Raw genomic sequence first — 24,660 nt, 5'->3', positions numbered from 1 at the left:
TGTACGGTGAATAAACGTTGAAACAAACCCGGAAAAGCGGCTGAAATGACGGGATGGACAGGGGGAAAAAAACAACTGGATAATTTATTGATCGAGGCATTGCTCATCACGCCTGATGTGGTGACACAATGTTACTCCTGACCTGAAAAAAAGTATTAACCCAACTTTGCATGGTTTTTTTTCTTCATCCCTTTTCCCGTCTTACGATCGATTAGCCTTATTCGAGAGCTTAATCGTAGTCAGTTTGCTCGACCACCATGGTGAGGTGTCTTTCTGAAATGGAACGCCATCACTCACTTCAACGAAACAAAATATTTGTAATTCATGACATCTATTATAATTTGCTCCAATACACCCAGAAAATAAAGGGGGGGGGGATCTCTCCATATTCATTGAGGATTACTCTATAAGAATTTCAAATGAAGCGGAGATCGATTCGATGTCCGGCACGAGAGACTTTCTGATCCATTACAATTTTCTTGAGATGAAAACGAAATATATTTAAATGATGGATTTGTTACTCCTAAAAAACAAAGGGGAGCATACCATCTTGCTTAGCACAGAAAAATTTTGCTCAAAAGAAAAAGGTTACCAGCCAAATACCATTAAGTTAAAATTGTTGCAACTGGTGCCCCACTCATTTTTTTGCTTGGCAATTAAATTTTCTAAGCAGTATTTTATACTGAACAGCTTTATGAAATTGCTCCCAGGTCTCAAGAAAGCACTGAGTATGCTGAGCTTATCACACCTCAGTGTATAGTAAAAACCCAAGTTCTACACTTGGAGTTTTTATTTAGTATTCCCTTGAAGCATACACACATCCATTGCAATTCCGTATCGCGCCCAAAACCATGGCAATTATTACGCATCCACCCTTTCTTAAAAGTGTGCGAGGCAATTCCGCCAAGGTTAAATGTTTTCAGCTTCGCGGAATCTCTAGATAAGACTGGAGGCTTCGTACGTTATCAACTCCAGAAATCAAATTTGCTATTTGCATTTCAGTCCGCCGGCCGCAGATGCTTCGTTGATGCGTGAAAGTTGACGTAGAGAGGGATGGATGGTGACTCATCTTGGCAAATTCCAAATCATTTTTAATTTAGACACCGTTTCTGGCACCTTATCGGGGACCTTTGAACGTGTGAGAGATGGTGTTACTGCAGCAAGGCTTGTTCAGACATGACAAGGTTATAGCTTATTCTTTATGAAGTCTTTATCCCTGGGAATGCTTTTAATGTTTATGATCATATTGAAAAGGTACATTGTTAAAACTGCTGATGAGTTAACCTGTGAACATTTCATTTCAAAAGGTGGGAGCAATTTTCTGATATTGCCGAAATCTTGAGTGGTTTATGAATCCCTAATTGGCAAACTGTATTCACAATCTAAGAAACACATCCAACAGAAAAAAAAATTCTTTGATTAAAATTTTGGGGGATAAAAACTGTTATATATTTCCATAACCACATTACTTCGAAGTGAAACTGTTTCTCAAAATATTGTATACTATCTAGAGCTCCTGTAATTCTAACTAAGTAATTGGTTATTGCAAGTAATTTTAAGGGTATTTACCAAATGTACACTTTCCCTTTAAAGCCATTGGACCCTTTCGGTACAGAAAAAAAAAAGTTCACAGATTTACAAATAATTTACAGGGTTTACAGAAGGTAGCGGTGCAAGACTTCTCTAAAAATATTAGTCCATGAACTGCTTTACTATTTGAGAAAACGGTAAAACAATATAAATTCTCGTTAGCGAGAATTACAGACACGGCGAACACGTGAAAACAGGAGTGGGTTTTCCCGTTATTTTCTCCCGACTCCGATGTCCGATTGAGCCTAAATTTCTACAGGATTGTTATTTTATATGTAAGTTGTGATACACGTAGTGTGGGACTTGGACAATACTGTTTACCGAAAGCGTATAATGGCTTTAAACAACTCAGTTCACAATCTATAACGCCCCACTGTATTTGGATAATTCTAGTCTCCTCTCAAGGCAATCTTTACACTTCCAATTCAAGGATGGTGAGTCTTATCACATCCACCACAGCCATACTTTATCATGAAACAAACGTCTACCCCTTACAAAACTGGTTGAAGGTGTGAATTCATCTCCTGCATATTCCCTACCCAGGGGGTAATCGTCCCCCCACCCTGGGGGTAAACAATGCAGTGCTAATGCACATGCTGTAGACACCCAGGGGTAATTTACCCCCACCCAGGGGTAATTTACCCCCACCCTGGGGGTAAACAATGCAGTGTTTGTGCCATAGACATGAGCTAGGTGTAAAAGTAGACACGTCTTGCAAGCGTTATATTGACGTATGTTTTTTGAGGGAGACGGCACACGCACACACTTTGTGACGTGTATTGACCGAACAGCACTTGGATGTGGTCAATTATTCAAGAAGCTTAAGGGATGGTCATCAGTTGGCATTCTTAAGTGACAGGTGATATAGAGAGAGAGAGGCGGGAGAGGGGTAGGGAGAAAATGTTTTTCAAGTCTGCATCTATTTGGAACTCCTTGCCCGGTGCTTGTTTCCTTTTCATCTCCTACAACTTAGTTGTAAGAGGAATATAAATTCCTGCCTCCACTAGACCAGAATTATTTTCATATAATTTCTTCTCGTTAACCCTCACCAAAAGTGGCCTTTAATCTTGGTTGTGGGTGAGTTTGCTCAAAATATTATTTTTAAATTTCACAAATAAAAAATACCAACTGAATAAAGTAAAGGGGTGAGTTTGTCAATTTAGTTTCTCAGTCACTCACAAACATCCATTCAGCCTGAATCAAATCCATGACTCAAGAAAGTTCACCAGTCAGTCTTCCGACTGAAGCACGATTACATCACCCATCAATACACACAGCTGCAAATCTGAGTGAATATTTAATGCAAAAGATACAAGTGATACGATGTCTTGCGTGCTTGCATATAGCAACATTTACCTTAGCTAACACAAATAAGGCGATCGGGGAGAAAAGTATGCAATTCATCATTATCTATCCTTTCTACGTCACGCCTTTTTGTTGTCTTAGGAATATTAAACGATCAAACATCACTTAATTATCAATGCTCATGGATCAGGGACTATTTATTATGTCTAGACACAAACCCAACCAGACCATATCTGAAGTCTAAAGGAGTTTTTTTTTTTTTTTTTTTTTTTTTAACCTGTGTTGCTGTTGTTGATGAGTTGAACAGACTTTTACTAATCAGCGACCAGTTTATAAATTTATTCTCCATATCTGCAATTACAATTATTTTGTGATAAGTACAAACAAATGGGAGTCATGAATTCAGAATTTCCTTTTTTTTTTAAGTACACTGCAAAAACTCAGGGTATTCAAAATAACACCATGAGCATTGCACCATATAGATACGAAGAGATACTTTTGGCAGAAATAAATGTTTTTTAACACCCTATTTTGATTTTTCTTTTTTTTTTTTCTTTGTCCATAGTGTAAATGTTAACACCCCAGGTTCTGGGTGTAGAAAGAATAACATGTCTGCATTAAGTTGGGCCCAATATTGATTAAAATTGAAACTATAAAGAAGAAAAAATTGTATGTCAAATTTTGAATAAAACAACAGTAGATGATCAAATTCCAGACACATTCATGTAACAGTCTACTCCTAAATTAATGCTAAGTAAATTCCTCCAGAACTAAATGTGTTTACTTGTGAAATCATCCTGGGGCAAAATAGGAAAGAAAAAACCAAATTACACACATTAATATGATAATGTGCACATACTTAAAAATTGTCAAAAGACAGAGCGAAAAAAAACTCACTTTGGTCAGACCGGAGGGAAAAACACAAACATGATGGTGAGCTTTATTTGGAGAAGGTACTGTCGTCATGGAAACTGCAGAGCCAGGTATCTAATCAAGGGTACACAATGGTGGTTGCTTGAGCGTTAACAATGAAAGCGTCGCCGGCGGCAACAAAGAAACGCCGGAGCTGCCCATCTGTCTGATGTAAATTCAATGAGGGGAGCGTTTCCTAACCGTTCCTTTGTTGCATTCCATAGCTCGCACATTCATACTATTTCAAAAGTATATGCATGTATATCTTTTTAAAGACTACATACGGACGCAGCAAACAATTATTTCTTTGGATATTGAAATTCTTAGAAGCTGCTTCCAAAAAATTGAAAAATTGTGTTGGCTCAAAGTAACTGATCAAAGACCAATAAATTAAGTACAGGAGTCATAAATCAGCAGTTATAATGAATAATGTACATAGATACAACAGAGATGATGCAGGCCATCGAAACAACTATAGGCTAGCTGCTCCCCCCTCCCCCTCCCAGAGCAATCAACGTTAAACTAAAACATTCCAGGAATCAGCAAGACCATGACTAATTCCTCAGACAATTTAAGCATTCAGGAAATATTGATACCTGAATGTTTTCAAATAAAACCACCGACCATCCCAGCAGATTGATTAGTCTTCCTTATGAAGTCATCCCAAATGCCTCCACACCCCCCCCCCCCCCCTTAGGGATGTAAGCTACAGGTTCTTAAAAAAGTCCTCCGCAGGCTTTGGGGAAGATTAAAGAGGAGGCCGGTCCCCCGCCTAATGCTCCTAAATCAAATTACTAAACAGAGAGAAAATTAACAGCATCAAGATGGATTACCAATCCCTAGGATTATAAGATGATTTATAAGACGATCTCAAAGAGATGAGATGGAGGATGCGGGAAGACGAATTAGAAGATGATTGATGAAAAGCCTGGAGAAAGAGGAGGGGGTTTCAGGAGACGCTCAAGGCGATTGGATGTTGCACCTTTCCCCTTAAATTCATTACGGCGCATTTGGAGAAAGGAGGCTTATCCAAACATTTAGGGCAAAGAGACGTGTTGAGGAAAGACACTTTTTACATGCTCTGATGTGAGGAGCAATTAAATGGGGCCACAAGGGGGTACAGCTGAGAATTTCTGGATTGAGTTTTTCTGAAATGAAAGGGTTTAATCTATCTGTTTGGTTAGTGCTGCAAATTTTAGTGCGTTTATCTGTACTGTTTGAAGTGCCCCGAATTCAAACAAATCTATCTCGCGGTAGTAAAAGTATAGCAAGTACTCAACTTACAGAATCTACCCAGCAAATAGATGTAAACATGGTGTTGCCACAAACCAAATAAATATTGTTTTAATCAAGTTCTAACTTCCCCAGTGTGGATCTTTACCTTATCTTATCAGATCTGGGAGTTTTAACTGTACCAACATATCTCCACACAAACTCTTCAAAATATTGACATCTCCCAACGGTCTTCTTTTAAGTTTTCTATATCCACACAGTTAACCCATTCATCACCTGATTGGCATTACATAACACCACACAGGGGTAATTAATGGTGTGTAATTGTTTAACGAGATCATTTAACTGAATGACACATATGGCACTTTTGTTAAGATCAATGGTCTACTTCATTTCAATGGAACGGTTTAGCTGCTCAGAGATAATCAACATGAAATAATACAAAGGAATTATTCACAGATATTTCAAGCCTTACTCCGCACTATGCCAAATTTGAAGCCTTTCCCAAAAAGATTAATTAAATTTGAGTCGGTGAACAATTTCCCTTGTGCTCAGAGCAAAATGCTTTACAAAATCAGTTGCTACTCAAAAACCATGATTTGCTACTGACATTCAGTATGCCCAAAATAACTTCAGTCTAAAATGTTTACTACACATACAATTAAATAATAGTAATGTAGAACATTTCTAGTGCGCCATGTCTGTCAATGATGACACTCCTGGCGCAAAAACAACAAGAACTCTGCTTCTACACAATGACACGAGACAACCAAAAGTTTGAATGTTATTGTTTCCGAAATAGATATGTTTTGAGATGAGTTTTGAATTTGGAACAAGTTTCTGCAACTGCTGGATAAAATCATTCACTAGAGACGACATTTTAGTATGGTGTTCTGAGGACCTGTCAAAAATGCACAGCAGTGAAAAACAATTCTGTTGCACTTGGTGGTGGGTCAACCACTATCGAATGGACTACACAAGTCTTACCATTTTCCACAGCTTAATTAGATGATTGTCAGATTTGTTTGATTTAATCTCCTCCCTTTGCCCTTTTTGTAATCTGAATGAATAATCAGAAAGGCCTAACGCTCTATAGCCCATACACCCCCCCCCCCCCCCCCTTGACTGTGTCCCTGTTTAGAACACAAATAAACTTATCCAATATTAGCGGGTGAATGTTCTTTTTACAATAAATCTGGTATGAAGCCAAGGTTTGTTGATGGTTTTGAAATCTTATAGGGCTTGGCCACAGGGTGCCTCCAGCCAAGCTAGACTCCAGGGGCATGTACCAAAACCAAGAGTGACACCTGGGGAGAAGGTGGGAACCTATAGACAGTGAGTCACCCATTGTTTGTCAAACAAAAACAAAACCTCATTTTTTCTCCAAGCAACATTTCAAAACTGAAAATCTACAAATCTGTACACAAAGAAGTATGAATCACGAATAATCTTCCTTTCATAACGGAGCCGACCAAATTTCACTTTCAGTGTCCTGACGTCAATAAAACTTAACCATTCCCGAGTTCCTCGCCACCGAATACACAATATTTAGGTCACATGCAGTGCCCACCACAACAAGCACGTAGTACGTCATTTGATAATTTTGTGGTTGGGATTGCCAGGGTGAGGTGGGACTGTAATCTGTCACAACCCATCATGTGATTGGCATACAAGACGCTTAAGGGTGACTGTTGGGTCTACATAAGGAGCTAATTACGTACTTATTCAGCCCCTCTACGTAACTAATATCGTAGAATAAGATATTTTTAAACAAGTAAGACGTGTTTCCAACCATAATAAATATTTAATGGGATTTACTGGTAGTACAGTCATCGATTACAAACTTTAAGGGTATATCTTAAAAGATTAACACTGAATTTTTTAAATTTATTTATAACCACCTGGGGTCAATTTCACAAAGAGTTAGGACCAGTCCTAGGAGATATACAAATTGCATGGACAGTCCTAAGTTAGGACGAGTAACTGGTCCTAACTCGAGATAAGACTAGTCCTTTGTGAAATCCACCCCAGGTACATCAATGAAGGTTAGACACAAAGCACTTTTTATACAGCTTTCAGAGGGTTGTTCATTCATTCATTCAAATAATCTAATGTGCCTATTTAATTCCAATATGCAAATCTTCAAAACTAATTAAAAAAGTGCTCACATTTAAAAAAAAGAATACATCATAAATCGGTTGCATGCTATTTGTTTGATCTATACTACAATTACGGTGAAATGTCTCGCATGGGAACTCTAGCATCACGACTGGCCAGGCTAGGATTAGAACCAACCATCATGATGAACAGAAACTCAATCTGTTCACTCAAGATGCTTCAACCAGGCTCCGAGACGATGCCTTGATGAAACTGGGGATGAAAAAACTGAGCTCGGATGTTTTACAACGGTCCCTGGCTACAGCGGCCATCTTGTACGGGATATTACCCTCATCCATTTCCCCGGGCCTGTTATAATTGGACCTCCTGTTGGGGCTGGAGAGCGCATCTTACGAAGGAATCCACACTGACAGGCAGGAAAATCAATTCCATCAAGACAGGTCTGTTTGTCGTTGTTATTTACCTCGCGTCGCGCAAGGCCCCGGCGATTCCGTCATTAAGTTCATCCGGAATTGCCCTCGGAGTTTGCCGAAGGGGGGTAAGGCTAGGAGTGATGTGTGAAAATGTGAGGTATTTCTTATAATGTCAAGGGATTGAGGAGAACTTCAATAGCGGGCAAGTCATCATTCGGAAAGACTTCGTGGAATGTATATAGCCAAGTTATCAGATAACATTATCTCATTTGAGCTAAACACTCCATTCTGCAAAAGGTTGGCACCAGGAAAAACTTAATACACAATAATAATAACATTGAGCGCTGCAGCGCGCTGGTTCTAGATGACTGTTCTCTTGTGCTAAGACCTCGAAAAAAATTAATGAGTTGAGATGTAATTGGAAGGAAGCAATGTCAGGTTGTGTTTTAATCGTCAATTGCAATTTGTTTCATAGGTGGGGGGCTGCCACTGAAAGAATTCTATAGCTCCGTAAGCTTTCATCCTGGCAGATTGAACAATAAGCAAAACGGCAAAGCACCTGTACAGAGCTAAAACAAAATATTACTGTTTATCCCCGATGCAAACCCCGATGCAAAATTAACACATGCACACTCGACTCAAGCTCTGTGTGGGTTCGAGTTCCGGTCCTGACCCTTGTGTCCTTAAGCAAGACGCTTGGCCACTATTGCTCTTTCCTTCAGATGGGATGCAAAGCAGTAGGTCCTGTGTGTTGCATAATGCACGGAAGAAAGTGCATTAATCGTAAAGAGAAGGAGTTTGGCCTTTGCGAAGCCTGTACAAAAGCACTAAACAAAACAAACTATCATTATCATTATCAAAGATAAATTTCGTTATTATTCCAAGTTATTACATAACCAAACCTCTCTCCGTAACATTCCATCTCATGTTACCAATGCCAGTTCAGAATAATTTGTCTTCATATCATAGAAACAACAATCCCCCTCAACCCCTCTTAGATATTAAATCCACAACTGATTATCGCATTATTACGTCAGCTTGTAGACTTCGTCAAGCTTCACAGATTTCCTCACTCAACCACAAATTCATCGCAATCACCTTTCACGAGCCTCTGCAATATCAACCCAAGTGAAAGTTGTAAATGCACGTCTCATGAGCGCCGTTCCTCAGTCGGCCCAAAGCTGTGAGTGAATCACCGTATTTCATAACAGCAGGCGAGGCACTCAACTCCCGAGCGAAAAAAGGTCTGATGTAAAATTACCAGACACACCATTAGGGCTTGGTATAATATGCTTGATATCAATATAAATGACAGGATTAGCTTTGCACAGGAGAACGGAAACTGTGGGCTGTTGTTGTTTTTTATTTGTTAGAATTTTTTTTTCTTTTCTGGAGCCTGGCGGGGGTTATGAGATATTCTCTTGGATATTGAAGTTGAGGTGGGAGATATTGAAGTTGAGGTGGGAGATATTGAAATTGAGGTGGGAGATTGGACCTGTAGGCTGATGAATTCCAGGGGTGTGAATGAGAACCTGCTTCCTACTGGAAAGACATGTTCCGTTTGCTGAACCAACAGGATATTGCCCCCAAAAAAATGATAATTTTGAAAAGTTTGTTTTGCCAAATTTGATTCTCGTAATGTCCTTGGTAAAGTGATAACACTGACCTAACAGATTGTCCTCGGGCAAAATATCTGTCCATCTGAGGAAAAGCTAGAAAAAAAACCTGAAGCCTGCAATAGGCACCACGGTCTATAGGAGCTCTAATATCAGTGTTTAGTTGATATTAAAGTGGGAGATTTTCAACCTTAAGGCCTAGAGTCAGCGGTTGGATATCCGGAGAAAAGACATGGTCAGTTTGCTGTATAAAAAAACAAAACAAAAAAACAACAAAAAACACAAAAAAAAGATATTGCAAAAAAAGAAAAAATTGAGCACTTTGTTTAGCACATTTACTTCCTGATAATGTCTTCAAAAAAACAACTGATAACACTGACATAAAACGTAATCAGGAATTGCCAAATTAGAGGCAAGAAAAAAAATATGCACAACCTCCAATAGCTTATGCATATGACGTCATTTGAGTAGAGCACCCTTGCCTAGAGGTCAAAAGAGGTTGTATGGCAATCTTCAGTTTACCTCTAAGATGGTGGCTGGATGACGTCAATACACAAAGTCTGTATGCACCAAAATTTAAAGGACCTCTATCATCAATGTTGAGTGTTTAAATTTATCGCTAAATATTGCACCAATAAAGGCATCCAACTCTTTTAAAAAATCTCACACACACAAAAGAACACATTTCTGAAAATTATTTGATAAACCACGCACTTAAAACACAATCCACTCTTACAAAAGATTTATCCGCCTGACACCCTGACCCCAAAGTTCTGACAAACCAGAACATGGTTAATGGCAATTTAATGCTGAATAGGAGAACGTGACTCCACACTAGTTTATCTACAACCAATTTGAAACATCATCCTCTTAAGTTTCCGTTCTTTACAACAACATCAATTTGACCCTCGCCTCACTGCTGTCATATTTACAGAGCCACCCTGACAGGTTTTAGATGAGAGTGTTTAGATAATAATGACAAGAAAGGGCCTAGGAGAGGAGTTTTCTTCAGACTGGATTCATTTTGTTTTTACCAGGCATGTGAGTAACTATCCATGAAAAAAAAAGAGGAAAAGAGAAAACTGGACAAGAAATAAAGAGGAAAAGATACATTTTGTATACTTTAGTACACAGAAAGTAAAGAAAAAAAGAGGAAAGTCAACACCAAAAAAAGAGGAAGTCAGCTGAAAAGAGGAAGTCTTAAATGCCTGTTTATCATTTTGTGACTGAAAAGCTAATATACTTTGGAATTATTTCAGGGGCATTTTCATTTGATAACAAACATTGATTTTTATTCTTGTATTAATTTTTTTAAACAATGTAACTGAAATTCCCAAATACTTTTTTAAAATCTCTAAAGGAATTTTCATTTGCTCCTATATTGAGTTTTACATAAGCGTGGTTCAGTTTCTCCAAGGTTCAAGTCCCTCTCTAGTCAATTTTTCTTTGTTTAGCCAAAAATCCATACTAACAACATATCAGATTCTTAGGAATTGAAAATCAAGCCAAGAAAATATATGAGAGTAAATAATGCCCCTTTTTTTCCAATGATTAACGTTCTAAGTGTCAACTCTCTTTTAAAACGCTGTGTCTTGCTTTCACTTTTCTCATATGTATGTTTTAACGATTCGATGTATAATTTTGTGAAATGTCGTTAATAAACCAATATCCCCTGGGATATATTTTTAAAAAAAAAATTAAAAATACAAAATAAAAATAATAAAAAGATTCTCTTCACATCATGTACAACTAGAAACGCGATCGATCTTTGACAGGCAAGAAACATTTCTGTGATTGTAGAAAACCAGCAGCAACTCTTACAACAGCAACTTGTTGCGTTACATTATGGTATTTCCTCTGTGACGTTTCACACAGGAAATTGATTTAGAATTGTTTGTTTTATGGCATTGCATTCATCATCAAGTTAAATGTAGCGTTAAATGTATTATCACTTGACACTAATTAATGATCATGGCCCAATGTCATCATTGCTCTAAAGGCAACGAATCAGCGCTTACGGAAGCAGGGAATTCCGCGCTTCAGACAAGCTTATTTCACAGCTAAGAAGGGAATTTTATATTGTGCATGTGCGTAACTCTCTGCTTACACAGCTTCAGAAAATTTTCCCTTTTTCACCCAAAAAAATTCTCACAAAATTTACCTTCACATAAAATATTCACAGTATAAAGTTACTTGTGATAAAACAAATAATAATTAAGAGAAATGTGGAAAGCGCACTCAGTTGCAGAACCTCCGCATCTTTGCGTCCTTGCTTTGAGGGAAAGAAGAAGTGTACAGAGGTTTTTATGTGCTTTTATTTTTATTAACAAGCCATCAGAAATGTCAACAAGGTAATATTAAATCTTGTATGCAGTCAAGTTTTAATAGCCCGCTATATTTTAATGATTTCTTTCTCTATCAGTATTCCATTTGATGTCCTTCGGCAACAAATAATTATCTGATGACAAGAAACAATTCAACTTGCACTTACCTCTTGGCAAAAGACGTTTTGCGTAAGATTGCCCAAAGTTTCCTCATTTTCGGCATAATGACGTTAGTGATGGTGCTTGGTTAAGATGTTGACCGAACCCCCCTACCCTCCGTCGTCCCCCCCTACAGGGGAAGCTGCCAAGTTGTAAAGGAATTGCCGCTAAACACAAAAACACCTCCGCTGCTTATTTTTTCAAAGAGCCCACCAGACATGTTCAGCCATTCATTTATATGCATAAGGTGAAGCTGAAAATGACAAGTGGTTTTTACTGTACGGCTGTCTGCACATGCAGGTTTGCTTTCCCCAATAATGAAGGCTCATCATCAAAAAGATCCCCTTCCCTCGACATCATGCGCAAGCAATTACAAGTCCACCCCTACACACAGACCGTTCCATTGGATACCTCCACTGGTTAACAAGTTACTCCGGGCTGTACCATTCAGTATTAGGGGGTGATATTCGATATACAGCGATACAGGCTGGGTTCGTTTCCAATCAAGCTACGGTGACGATAATGCCAGGTTTATCCCAGTATGAGGCGGACTACGTTCAGCCTAAAACAGTGAAACCTTATTCCTAAAGTAATTTGTCCCATCATCCAAGCAATGTTGAGGGAGGCCTAGTCAAAGGGTCTCTCCAACAGACGAATAATACTAGGACACCTGAACATAAACCAAGCGTCTTCCTACTTTAGGATATGAATTTTACATGAAGAGTTGTGTCATTACACGCAATCTGGGGCAAACCTAAGGGTATTAACAATAAATGAAGGTACTTATTGCATTAAGGAAAGCATTCATTGAATACGCACTGAGAATTCACGACTTGAATTTTATGAAGGGTCATAAATTATAACTCTAATTCGCTGGTAGAGACATTGTTATTGTATGCCAGAGCAACTACCACCACAAAGATCACAGGTTGTAACAAAATGTACTTAATAAATGTCAAGCTGCTGTTTTTGTTTCGAAAAGTATGTAACATTTCATGTTGGAATCATGCTATGAAAAGTGTCTCATATTTTATAATTACCACAATGTCACTTTTATTCCCACAAAAGATTGTGTTTTTGAAAATTACAAAGTCTTCAAAATCCCAAATTATGGTTTGCTTTATTCTAGCACACTACATGCTGGAACTTTAAATAAAACTAAATAATTCTCAAGAAAAACCTCCATGTGAGTTCAATCGTTTATGATGAAGGATTCTGCTGGATACGAGGTGGTTCCAGCGTGTAGCAAAGGCATCTGAGAATTAAATGGAAAAGGGTTGCCTATCTGACCTACCTTATCACATGAAAAAAATACTTTAAGATCCCTAAGTAGGCCCCAATGTGTGAAATCAGCTGCAAGCCTCATCTGCTGACCATTTTCTTGCCTCTCAAGAATTGTGTGTGGTCATTTTTCTTAAATGTATGCAGAGCTGCCAAAATTGGCATCTTGTGATCAGGGAGATTTTGCCCAACAATCAGAGAGGTATTTAGAAATATATTCAAACATAATAGGGACAGAGTTTCCATAAGGCCGAGTAAAAAAAGAAACAAGCTTAGCGGCTGGGTTTCTCACAAAAAGGAAGGAGGAGGGGCTTTTTATTTGTTATTGTTTATTTCAAGATGGCCGCCATTCTTTTTAAAATGTCAAATATCAATTGTTTTTTTTCTACTGCTCAAACACACAATACATAAATGAAACATTTTGGTCAAGACATTCAGATTGTTTTAGCTGAGATCCTTTAAATTAACCCTTTTTTTTTTCATAAAAAAAAATACAATAAAAAAGGAGGGGGCCTCTAAAAAGGAAGCGGGTGGGGATGCTAAACATGTTTCTTTTTTTACTCGGCCTAATCAGGGAGGTTTTGTAGAACCACCAGGGAAATATCTATAACAAGAGACTCAACATAATAAATAGCGACAAAGTTTCCACAATCAGGGAGATTTTCAAACAAGAACAAGAAAATATTGATTTATTTTCAGGGATCATGCTGCAGAATCAGGAAGAGCTGTATTATGACAATAGTCAGTTTGCAGACAAATAAGACTGTTTTTGTTTTTAAATATCAGCTTTGGAAATTGCTAACGTGGTAGCCCCGAATGTAGTTATAGAACTCAATTCAATCATGGACCAAGCTTTTATAAAATAAAAAAAATTCAAAAAAAATCAAAAAAATCACGACTTTAAACAAGAATCCACGAGCCAGCACGACCTTCTAAGTTCTTCCGATTGTCAAATTTGATGTTAATTGCTCATCTATCTTCTTGTTTTGCATTCATTTAGCGGATGGCTCTCTTTTAATTATACACGGTGCCCACTATACTGCAAGCTCAAGGCAATCAAACGGAGCCAGTCGGAAGCATGTAGTTGATGTTAATGGTCAAATAACAAGAAGATGAATTTGTAAGAGACTGTCCGTATCCAAGAGCAACAAGAAGGTAAATTAAATTTTCTTGAGGTTACAGCCGGAAGTATACCGCGATCATCAACAGAGTCTTTTGGTGAATGATTTGTTTCTTGATGACAAGTGGGAATTCACCGGAAATTAATAATAATAAAAGAGGAAATGGGGATTTAGAGAAGTTAATATTCATTGTTATATTTGCATCAATTCCAACTTGAAGCAGAAACCACAAAATCCAGATTAAAACAGACATTTACAAATGTCAACCCTCTTCAAGATGTTTTCAGCGAACTTTAATTCAATAAAGCTTGTGTCAGCACAAAAACCTGCTAAGCACAGCAAAATCTTGCTCAGCAGAAAAAGGTAACCAGTCAAAATTACATGCAGTTTTGATTATTAAGACCACTTATTTTATGCTCATCAAAAAATAATTGCTAAGCAGTATTTTCTGTTTAACAGTTTTCTAAAATTGGGCTTAAACGTCTCTACTTTGTGTTTGGAAACAATGATCATTCACATTTAATGCCAGTTGGAACACAAGTCTGAAGGAAAACTTCCTAAAAAAAACCATTCACAACAAATGACGCAGTAAACCTGCCAAGTTTCTTTCAAGGAAAAAGTGTAAGCACTCTTGTATCAAAAAAACTTATTTGTACAAAAAATTTGACACAAAAAGTGCACATTAAGTGTATTGCTATTCACAATGAATGACGTCGTCAGCGAAGTAAAAATAGAAATCTGGACGGTCCTTGTTCCCCTGGCTGCCACCTGTGAGGTAATTCTAAGCCACTCGCTCCCAAAGTATCGATTCTATGCATAGGTAAACACACCCGACATGCTGCATAGTGGAGACGTTGGTTAACTTGACAATGTGACAAAATGGGGTCAGGGTATAAACAACTCCATTGAGAGCTAGAGAGAGGAGACTTGTAGTACAAGGAATTTTGCAAACATCTTGGAGGAAAAACAGCTATTACGTTGTGTGTGGAAAAAAACTGTTTTTGACTTAGAAATCTTTGAAAAGACTTGCTCCATTATTTCCTAGTCCTTTATACTCTGTCCTATGGTCACTTAATTGTTTTGACAAAATTTGGATTTTTTGTATGTCAACACCAAAGGCATGTTCTTCTTCTCACGGCGACAGTGCTTTTTTTAATCTGCTGCACCCAAGCTATGGGCCTTGCTGGGTTTTTATTAGAAGAGTAAATAGTTGCGCAATGAATAGGAATATATAAACTTCTCTGCAACAAACATTAAAATAAACTAAAATAAACACACTTATAACAATTTGTTTTCCCCATCAAATCGCTTGCAGTATCAAGGGGGATTTCCAGACAAAATTTTACTTAAAAAAAAAGAAACAAAAACTGTACTCACTTGAAGCTGGAAAGTCCAGAGCTTTGCCTGCACCAGAACAAAGAGGAAGAAGAAAAAAGAAATATATATTCAAATTTTTGGCTGTAAATGTGTCGTCTCTGGTTTCACTTTTCAGTATCTTTTTATTTTGCAACATCCTGAAAGCGTGACCTTTTTTCATGAAGATCTTATTTCATTTCAATGAATTCCACGAGAGAAGATTATCATGAATATTCATGAAGGGAATGCCATAAATATTCATAAGGGTATGTTACGTTGATCAGGTTCCCTACATCCAATCATGATAATAGCACTGACACCATGCAAGGCACCGGGCCATTTCTCCCTACAGCCCTAAACTTTAGCATCACTTTTTACACAAAATAAAATCAAACAATAATACAAAAAAATGTCATTCACCAATCAAACTTTTGCAATTAACACTTACACAATTACAAAGGGACAAGCTTACTTTTCATATTTAACTAGTAAGAAGAACATTTCATCTGTTTTGCCAAAAAAATATATAGGAGGGCTTATTATTGTTTACATTTAAATGGTTACCAATGTATCATCCTATTGTTCAAACAAAACTGTTTTCTATAAAATACTTCCCATTGTTGTAGTTTTATTTTACATTTCATGGAAATCAATTAAAACGAAAATGAAAACAAAAATCACACCTTTCCCTATTATTGATACAGGAGTGTCAGTAGTTAAGCTTTGTTTAGTTTAGCTTAAAAAAAACTCTACATTTATCTGATGATAACACTTTCAAGTTCAACGACTGTTAAATCGGCCAAAACAGGAAAAGGTTTTGGTAGCCACAAAGGAAGTCAAACCCAGAGAAACAGATTTGATTTCAACAATTCAATTTAACTACGTAATAATATTTCACCTTTTTCCTTTCATCACCCCCTGATAACTTCCTTAGGGAAAATTCTATGACCATATTAGTATAAGGTCAGAATTGGGGCAAAGAACTGACTAGAAGCAAGTTCACTCAAGTTTGGTATTTACAATTCACTACATGGCCTGATGGTTGAGTGCACTGGATTGAAGCTCTGGTTTTGGGGTATGGGTTCGAGTCCTGGTCGTGACACTTGTGTGTCATTAACCAAGATACTGAACAATTATTGCTTTGTCCTTTAGATGGGACGTGCTGCGTATTACAAATAGCTAAGCAATAGTTTCTGTTTAAGAAGCTCTGTTCAGTCAAATCAACACTTGCTTAGCTGCCCTCCACAAGAAAAACAGTGTACAGACCTCACATTATTTAATGATAATTAGTAAGGTTTATGTTGAAGCTGTGTGTGGACACAATATGAAAAAGAAAGCATTTTGGACCAAATCGCTGTTCTTCATTAAAAAAAAAAGTCATACCCAATTTTTTTTTTTTTTTTTTAAATCTTGCATCAATACATTATCATTCTTGAATTGCAGAGATGTTTTCCTCCGTACAGGTAGAGTAAACAATCGGTCATAAGTATTGTTATGAGTCATAGTTACTTGATATGGGCATGACCAAAGAGACACTCAACTACAATTAATCATGACGAGAAGATCGGCCTAACAGTAGATACAGCATAGCGCCCTCTGTTGGTCAAACAGAGTCAATGGAACTTGACTTCAGAAATTACCATAAAAATAAATCCAAGTACCTCGGAGAGTATTAACCCCGGTGACTCAATTGTGAGAATCAGGCATGAGAATGGGTGATGATAAAAAAACAGGAAAAAATTCAGTTGATTGGAAATGTCAATATTCCATCATTTTCGCGCGCAGCGTGAAGTCCCTTACGGCCGGGGTTCAGGGCCCGCTTAAGGGCCCTGGGAGCTCTGGGTATTTAGAAGCTCTGTGGTGGTCTCTGATGCATTTCTGACACCTATTTTTCCAGGTAGAAGTGACCTACCTTTGTGTGATTTTTCCTTCTTTTTTTTTTAATAATAGGTTTAAAAGAAAATAAGGAATGTAAAGCTCAAACAATTCAAACATTTTTGGGTTCGCCTGCGATTTTTTTACAATTCCGGAGAAAGAAAGGAAAAAAAAACAAAAAACCAATAGTAATAATATTTTTATTTTTTTGACGATCTTATCCCTTATTTCTGCCCTTGAAAATGCTTTTTTTCTCATTAACAACCATTTTTATAGGTTCTTGATTTGAAATTCGGTTGTGTAAAAGAAATTCTTTTGCAATTAAATGTTTGTGATTTTAACGATCTGTCGGCGACGCACATTTTAAAATAATAGGCCTACATATTTGGCGAGAGCGATGTGTTTTTGAGAAAGAGGTTGTTATTCAGCATAGGGTATAACTGGAACGAGGTTGAGATTAGACCCCAACATAGAAATAGAACCAATGAAGAAAGCACGTCGTCCGGACGTACAGTGTGTTCGCTGGTTCCCAATATATCTTTCGCTGGTTGTGAGGCAATAACAGGTACCAGTTTTCCATGGCCTGCCGGCGATCTCAGATTCGTGCCGCGCCGCTTATTGGTTCGTGTACAAACCTGCACGGACGTACACAGTACACAGTACACATGGTGCAAACACGTGCATTGTTTTTTCAGTAGACTTTCAAAAGTCTCCACACGTGTTATCTTTGCTGCAGCAGCAAGCGCATTACACGCAAACATTATTGAACCGTACCACTATAAACGAAGCAAGGAATGAGGCAAGTTTATACATCCGTCTCTGCTGCTGCATGCATGCGCGATGCCAGGAAGACCACAAGCCGTAAACTGGGCCAGTTGCTGGACGGCAATTTATTGTTTAGTTAGGTGCCGTTTTTTCATGAACACCGTACGTGTGGATCCGCGATAATAACAATTACAAAGGTAAACTGACATTGTCTGACTAGAGAAGAGGGATTAGAGAAATCCAAATGTATACCCCTAAAAACCTACCCCCCGAATTTTATAGCAAATTCACATCGAACTCGGAGACCACAATTTTGAAAGGGAAAAAAACGGAATTCCGGTTTAAACCGGAAGATTCTCATGCCTGGAGAATGTGCACGACTTTTCAATTGTATTAATTTTGGTTTTTCCCAGATGCACCAATGTTTTATATTAAAATCTTTAAACTACCCGCCAAGTGTGGAATTCACACTTTAAGAGTGGGGTTCAGTGACAACTCTAAAATTAGATTTTATGAAAAAGTTAAGTTAACATTATCAAAGCTACATGTTTTAACTTTATAATCTGTCACTCCTAAGAACAAACTTGGTCCAGTAATCCATTTAATCTACGAGCCCTGCCTTCTTGTTGATTTCCACTAGGTAATTTCTTCATCACTGTTACTCTATAAACTGAATGGAGTTTTCACAGTCCAGATCAATACTGCCCTCTTGTGACAGAGTTGGACACCAACGTGTCAAGCGGTTGGATACAGCTGTAAAACTCTGGGAACACAACACATTATGTGACACATCTTAGAATGTTGGGGGAGGGGGGAGGGGGGCAGGCAAAGTTATGGAGCTAAGGGCAATTTACCCCTCCCCTCCCCCCACCCCTATGACATTGAAGTAATGCGGAAATGAATGGTTCGATAACCCTCTCCAATATGCTTGAGCAGAAACGTGTGTTATAACAACAATAACTCCCCTACTTCTATTATGTAACTCTACACTGAAACCCTTTAAACTAACCTAAATTGGTGGACAGTTCCGATTACTAAACATCACTCACTACCTTAACCTACAAATGAATTTTCTGTCATAGAATTCCATTATGCAAGCCACTTTTAAGGAAAATTGTCTTTAACTATAAGTGTGTGTTATTCAAGGTGGAAAAAAAACTAATGGATTAAAAAAATATGGACAAAAGTTCTTTCACGCCCTCTCAACCGACCTACATTCTTAACAAGGCAGAGCAAGTGAGTTGTCACTTCTCGCTGGCAGTTGAAAGCAGTCCATGGGGACACTTCTTCTCTTTCCTCAACCACTAACTTCTTAAGGGGGGGGGGGCCGACCCAACTACTGTTATGATAAGGGGAGAGAACCATCTCCGCAAAGTGGCGTGGGCATCCGCTATGTTCTTAACTTGTGGCAGGAGGAAAACGTTGGAAAGAGAGAGAGAGAGAGAACAAATACAGGTCCAAGACCCAGAGGAAATTCCGCTAAGCGATGCAGCAACTATGATTAGTTCATCTTTTGACACAATAGTAATATTGATACACCATCCCTGGGGACAGACTGGAAATATTTGTCAACACTTTAGTGACAGTGGGAGGGGGAATGTCTCGAAAAGACTTAGTGTAAAGGGTTGCTGTGTCTTACAATGCCTGATAATTTGCAGTTGGTATTAAACACCCACTGAACGTTACATCAACACCACATTTTATCCATGCAATCCAGAACGGTGGATTGAGATACGGCATTTTTTGTCATGACCACAGATCAAGATGTTGTGTCATGTTTACACCAGTGCTTGATCCAGCTCTGATCCCACTTTTGATCACAGCAGTCACACAAAAACACAAGCAAAACTCTGCCACTCCTAGCACAACCGGAAGTGACCGTATTGGATTGCGGTGTCTGATCCACCTTTGCCTTAAGACTTGTTTCAGGAGTCCATTTTGCTGGATCTCTGAACCGGGTCTGATCGTGGAGGCTTCCTAGCTGGGCCCAATTTCATGGCTCTGCTTACTGTAAGCACAGAATCGGCGCTTATGGAAGCATGGAATTCTGTGCTTACGGCAAGCGTATTTCACGGGTTAGCGGCGAATTTTGGCTTGTGCGCGTGCATACTCCGCGTTACTAGGCAATCTATGCTTACAAGGGTAGCGCAGAAATTTTGCGCTTGCACGTAAGCGGGGAATCGTGATCGTAAGCGCAGAGTTCAGCGGTAAGCAGAGCCATGAAATTGGGCCCAGGTCTGGATGGTCTGATCAACCTTTCTGAAGCTGGTGTAACCGGGGTCCAAAAGGATCGGGAGTGGTATCAAACACCCATTTTGGGGACCCAGGGGGTTGAAATTATGCCCACTGTTGAATCTTTACAGGGAAGTATCAATCACCATTTGTTGAACATAATGAAAAGTGGTTTTAAACCATTGAGTACTAAACCATTACTTATAAACCATGCCTTCTGGGTGGTGTTATTCTTCCATTCTTGAAGCCCTTATAACTGTTTATAGACCTGAAGGCTTTCTATTGTTGACTGAACAGGCTTTAGTCAAGGCAGGGTTTTAACAGGATTACATGGTCCATTAGGTCATTATCACCTATGAAAGGCAACCACTTGAAGGGCACTTGACAGTTATTAGGGACCACTCAGTCACAAGTCAACAAATCAACAAGAGATTTTCTGGACTGTGTGGTTACTGCTTTTCTATACAGCACTTCATACTAATGTTAAAAACAGACACTCCAAGCACCCGGACCTCAGACAACAAGTAACCAATTAACTTCTGTACAAGTCCAAGGGAGGGGGAGGGGATGGCGGGGAGGGGGGGGGGCACAAATTGACAAAGTCTAACCTCAGAGCCTGAGGTGGTGTAAGTACCTGTTCTATGCTGTATAAAAGTCAAAGCTTGATTTTTTTTTTGCCCAAACTGACTGTACTACTAGTAGTACTACAGAGAAAACAGCAAACAAAATTCATAAATTTTCACCAAGAACATGAAATCCATCCATAGCAGTGAGGTAACAGAGGGTACCAGCCACATCTCTGGCTGCAGCGTTCACAAACGGATACCACTTAAGCTCTAACAGTTTTGTCTTCAGGCGATCTTTGGAAATTGAAACTTTGTTTCCATACTTGCTATTGTAACAAGTATAAAAATTACACCTTCTTTTTTTTTTTTTGGGGGGGGGGGGGGGGGGGGGAGGGGGTCATAATGAAAGTATGACACTACCTTTAAGCTCAATTCCACAACTACACAGTGGAAGTTATCCATAAACCCTGCATCGTTTATCTCCAATCCCACACCATCACTCTAGATATCACCATAGACCAAGTACGCCACGCTAGTAATTAGCTTCCAAACTGGGAGTGCAGTGTGTGTGGGTGACGTCATAGCCTTTGTCTTGTGTCAGCGAATTGCTTGCGCACGCGCATTAGAAATGCATATGTAGGTATCGGTGGTGAGATATTTTCTGTAGTGGAACCCACAACTCCTTTCATGCCCTCAAGATTTCATTTCTAACCTCTTTGCAGTGGTGACGGAGAAAAAAAAACTAAAAACAAAAAAAGACGGAAAAAACTAAAACTCCAGCTTCTCAATCTTGCATCAGTCTCATCAGCATTCATCGGCACTTTACCACATTACGGTTAAATCCCACCATTTAATCTTGTCATATCCAGGAGCGCCGCCTCCAGGGACGCATCGTATACCTGACAACAAGCCGAGAGAAAGAAAAAAACACCAAGACGAGGAAAATCTGTTCACGTACCAATTTTACTCATTTCCTGTTCATGACACTCAGATATGGTCCTCCGAAGCTCCGAAGCAACTTCAAGAGACCCCAAGATGCAGGTAGTCAAACCCCCCCCCCCCTCACTCTTTGCACCGCTAGCGATGTGGGAATCATATTTGATACAAACAAAGTACTCAGGGCTACACCCTGTAAAGCCACGTAGATGCAAATTTCGTAGCCTGAATCTCCCCGCAGCAGTGACATTTTAGCTCTGGACTCCTTTGAAGTGATATTTATTGGAGGACATGTTCCATGAACTGGGAGATGCCCCTCAATAAGTTATCTGGATTGAGACCATGAAAATGAAAAACACCTTTCATGGTTTGTACTGAAAGGATGACACAGCTCAACTCTTTGTATAGTGGTTTTCAAGATGCGTATTGACCGTCTGAATCTAAATCGTATCTTGAGGGTCACAAGAAAGTACTATATAAATATTGTGAAACTAAAAAAACAAAAACAAAAAACTTTTGATGGATTGTACGAAACACCATTGTATCTTGGATGGGTATATACATTCATTCTAGAGTGGTTTTCAAGAAGCATTGGATGGACTGTCTGCATGCCAGAGAAACAGCGTAGGTTATGCCAACTAGAACCAAAGACACCCTTTATGATGGATTACACTGAAAACATCTGACCAAACTCGTATCTTCCTTAATAACTTTGCCTATAAATCAGAATTTCGCTGACAAAACCAATAGAGTCAGGGGGACACTTCCCAAAGTGAAGACATCATTTCAATGAGTACCAATTCTTCAATCAAAACAATTGGCGCTAGCTTCAATTTCACAACATCCAAATCAGATACCCTTGCTCTCCACATTCATACAAAGTTTAACACATCTTTAAGTAACAGTCTTAAACTTCCTCCCAATTTAATGTCTTACGTGACATCCACCCACCCAGGTGAAAGAGTAAACCTTGTTGGTGTCAAGTCTAAAACATGCCAAGCCCCCAAAACACTGTAGCAAATTGGAAACTCTACCTTGTGCACACAACCTACTATCACAGGCAACAAGACTAAAGGCGTTACTGAAGTAAGAGCTCAACTAAAACCTTAATTACAATCTAAATTTCTACCCAGACAGTAAGCTGAGCTCCCCCAATCACTTTTTGAGGTTCTTAAGAAACGCACAGAAGAAATTTGTAAGAGAATGTCGCGCTCAGGAAGGTATAGAGAAGCAAAGACGAGACTTCTGCCGTCCCAAAGGGATGTCATACCATCACTTGATTTCCAGCAGGTGTAATTATCTTTGTCATGAGTTACTTTTTTTCCTTTTTCGTCTCCGTCTCTGTGTGTTCGGAGTCTCAACACCCGACTTTCGAAATCCAAGGCGAGAGTTTCTGCGATGACAAAGCTTGGGTTTGTGAAACCCCTGTCCCCCATCGGTGCGCGCATCATAGCCAACAGCGCCCCTCGGCGATGAAAATGTGATTATAGCAACATTGGATCTAGTCATCTATCTAAACACGCAAATGTTTTTTTTAGGAGCATTGCTCCCTACGGGTGCTTGAACATGCAGGTGGTGAGTACACGAACAGTTCCAATCGGATGAGAGTCTGATTTATAATTTCATCACCGAGGAATGAGACACTTTATCCTTAGCAAACGAAAATGATTTCTCCATCGAGGAGAAAGACTCTGCTATGGTTGAAACATCAGGCCATTAACTATTTTTTACATGCAATAAAAACAGGATATAAGAATATTGTTTGCAGTACCTGTTGCTAATTAGAGAATTTTTACTGTCCTCTCATTGCGAGGCATGACCGGAAGTCTAGAAGCTACGATGGTGATTGCTCAGGGTTGTATGTTCAGACGACCCTGTTCCAATAACCCTTGAGATCTAAACGCAAGGGTTAGGGAAAGGAACCTTTAATTGCAAGGGTGTCAGAATCCCACCCAAGTGCAACCAAACTAGTAATATATTTAAATGAGATACTGTGAAATTGTGACAATGCAGGGAATATTAATGAAATTGCACCTTTTTTCAGGCCAAACACAATTTAGCATATTATGCGAACTCCCCCAACACTCATTAGCCTACTTGTAGATTTCCTAATATTCATTTTATCTGTTTGTTTGTTCAACAAAACATTCAAGACAGGTGAAAGTCAAACCATAAGATATTAAGTAAATGCATCTCAGAAAGAAAATTTAGTGATCTTAACTCTCCATGGAATTGTATGGTCTTCCTAAAGTGGTGAGCAACAAAACCTCTTGCGAGTTTCTCTCGCTGCCCCAAAGTCATTTTCCTAAGTGTTGGTTTCGGTTTCAACTTAAAAAGCCATTAGAGCACATGCATCATGGCACATGAATATATGCAGCCACAACGGTCAGCGACATGTCTAGCGGAGACCGTTGATACTTCTGTCATGGCCTCTGCATTGGGAACAACATCAAAGCATTTCCCACAAAAAAAAATTCTTGATTGTGAGATAACGTAGTTAGCTTTATTTAAAAAAAAAAATTGTTTGCAGGTTCGCCACAAACGAGGCTAAAAAGCCACTCTTGGTAAAGGGCTACAAAAAGAAAACACCAAGAAGATGAAAATAACTAGAGAGAGCTGAAGGCAGGAATTGATATTCCTCTTAAAACAGTCTAGATTGTAAGATGGAGGGAAACATGCATCAGACAAGGAGTTCCAAAGAGAGAAACTCAGGAGAGCTGAAGGCAGGAATTGATATTCCTCTTAAAAAAGTCCAGATTGTAAGATGGAAGGAAACATGAATCAGGCAAGGAATTCCAAAGAGATGCAGTACGTGGAATAAATCTTTGTTCTGCATCTCAGGTAGTCACATTAGTACA

The 24,660-nt window shown here is 38.8% G+C and overlaps 1 protein-coding gene across 4 annotated transcripts in view; it reads right to left on the bottom strand.

Moving 5' to 3' along the window:
• The window catches only part of LOC139950409 (uncharacterized), a 182,436-nt gene that overhangs the window by 52,592 nt on the left and 105,184 nt on the right, over positions 1-24,660 (bottom strand). For all 4 annotated transcript variants that reach the window (XM_071949065.1, XM_071949068.1, XM_071949066.1 and 1 more), the window contains one exon: positions 15,450-15,476. In XM_071949065.1, the coding sequence (XP_071805166.1) occupies positions 15,450-15,476 (27 nt within the window). The remainder of the gene's footprint in view (positions 1-15,449; positions 15,477-24,660) is intronic.

The sequence above is a fragment of the Asterias amurensis genome, chromosome 18 (genome assembly GCF_032118995.1).
Source record: "Asterias amurensis chromosome 18, ASM3211899v1".
NCBI lineage: Eukaryota > Metazoa > Echinodermata > Asteroidea > Forcipulatida > Asteriidae > Asterias > Asterias amurensis.
This window is presented reverse-complemented; position numbering and strand designations above follow the sequence as displayed.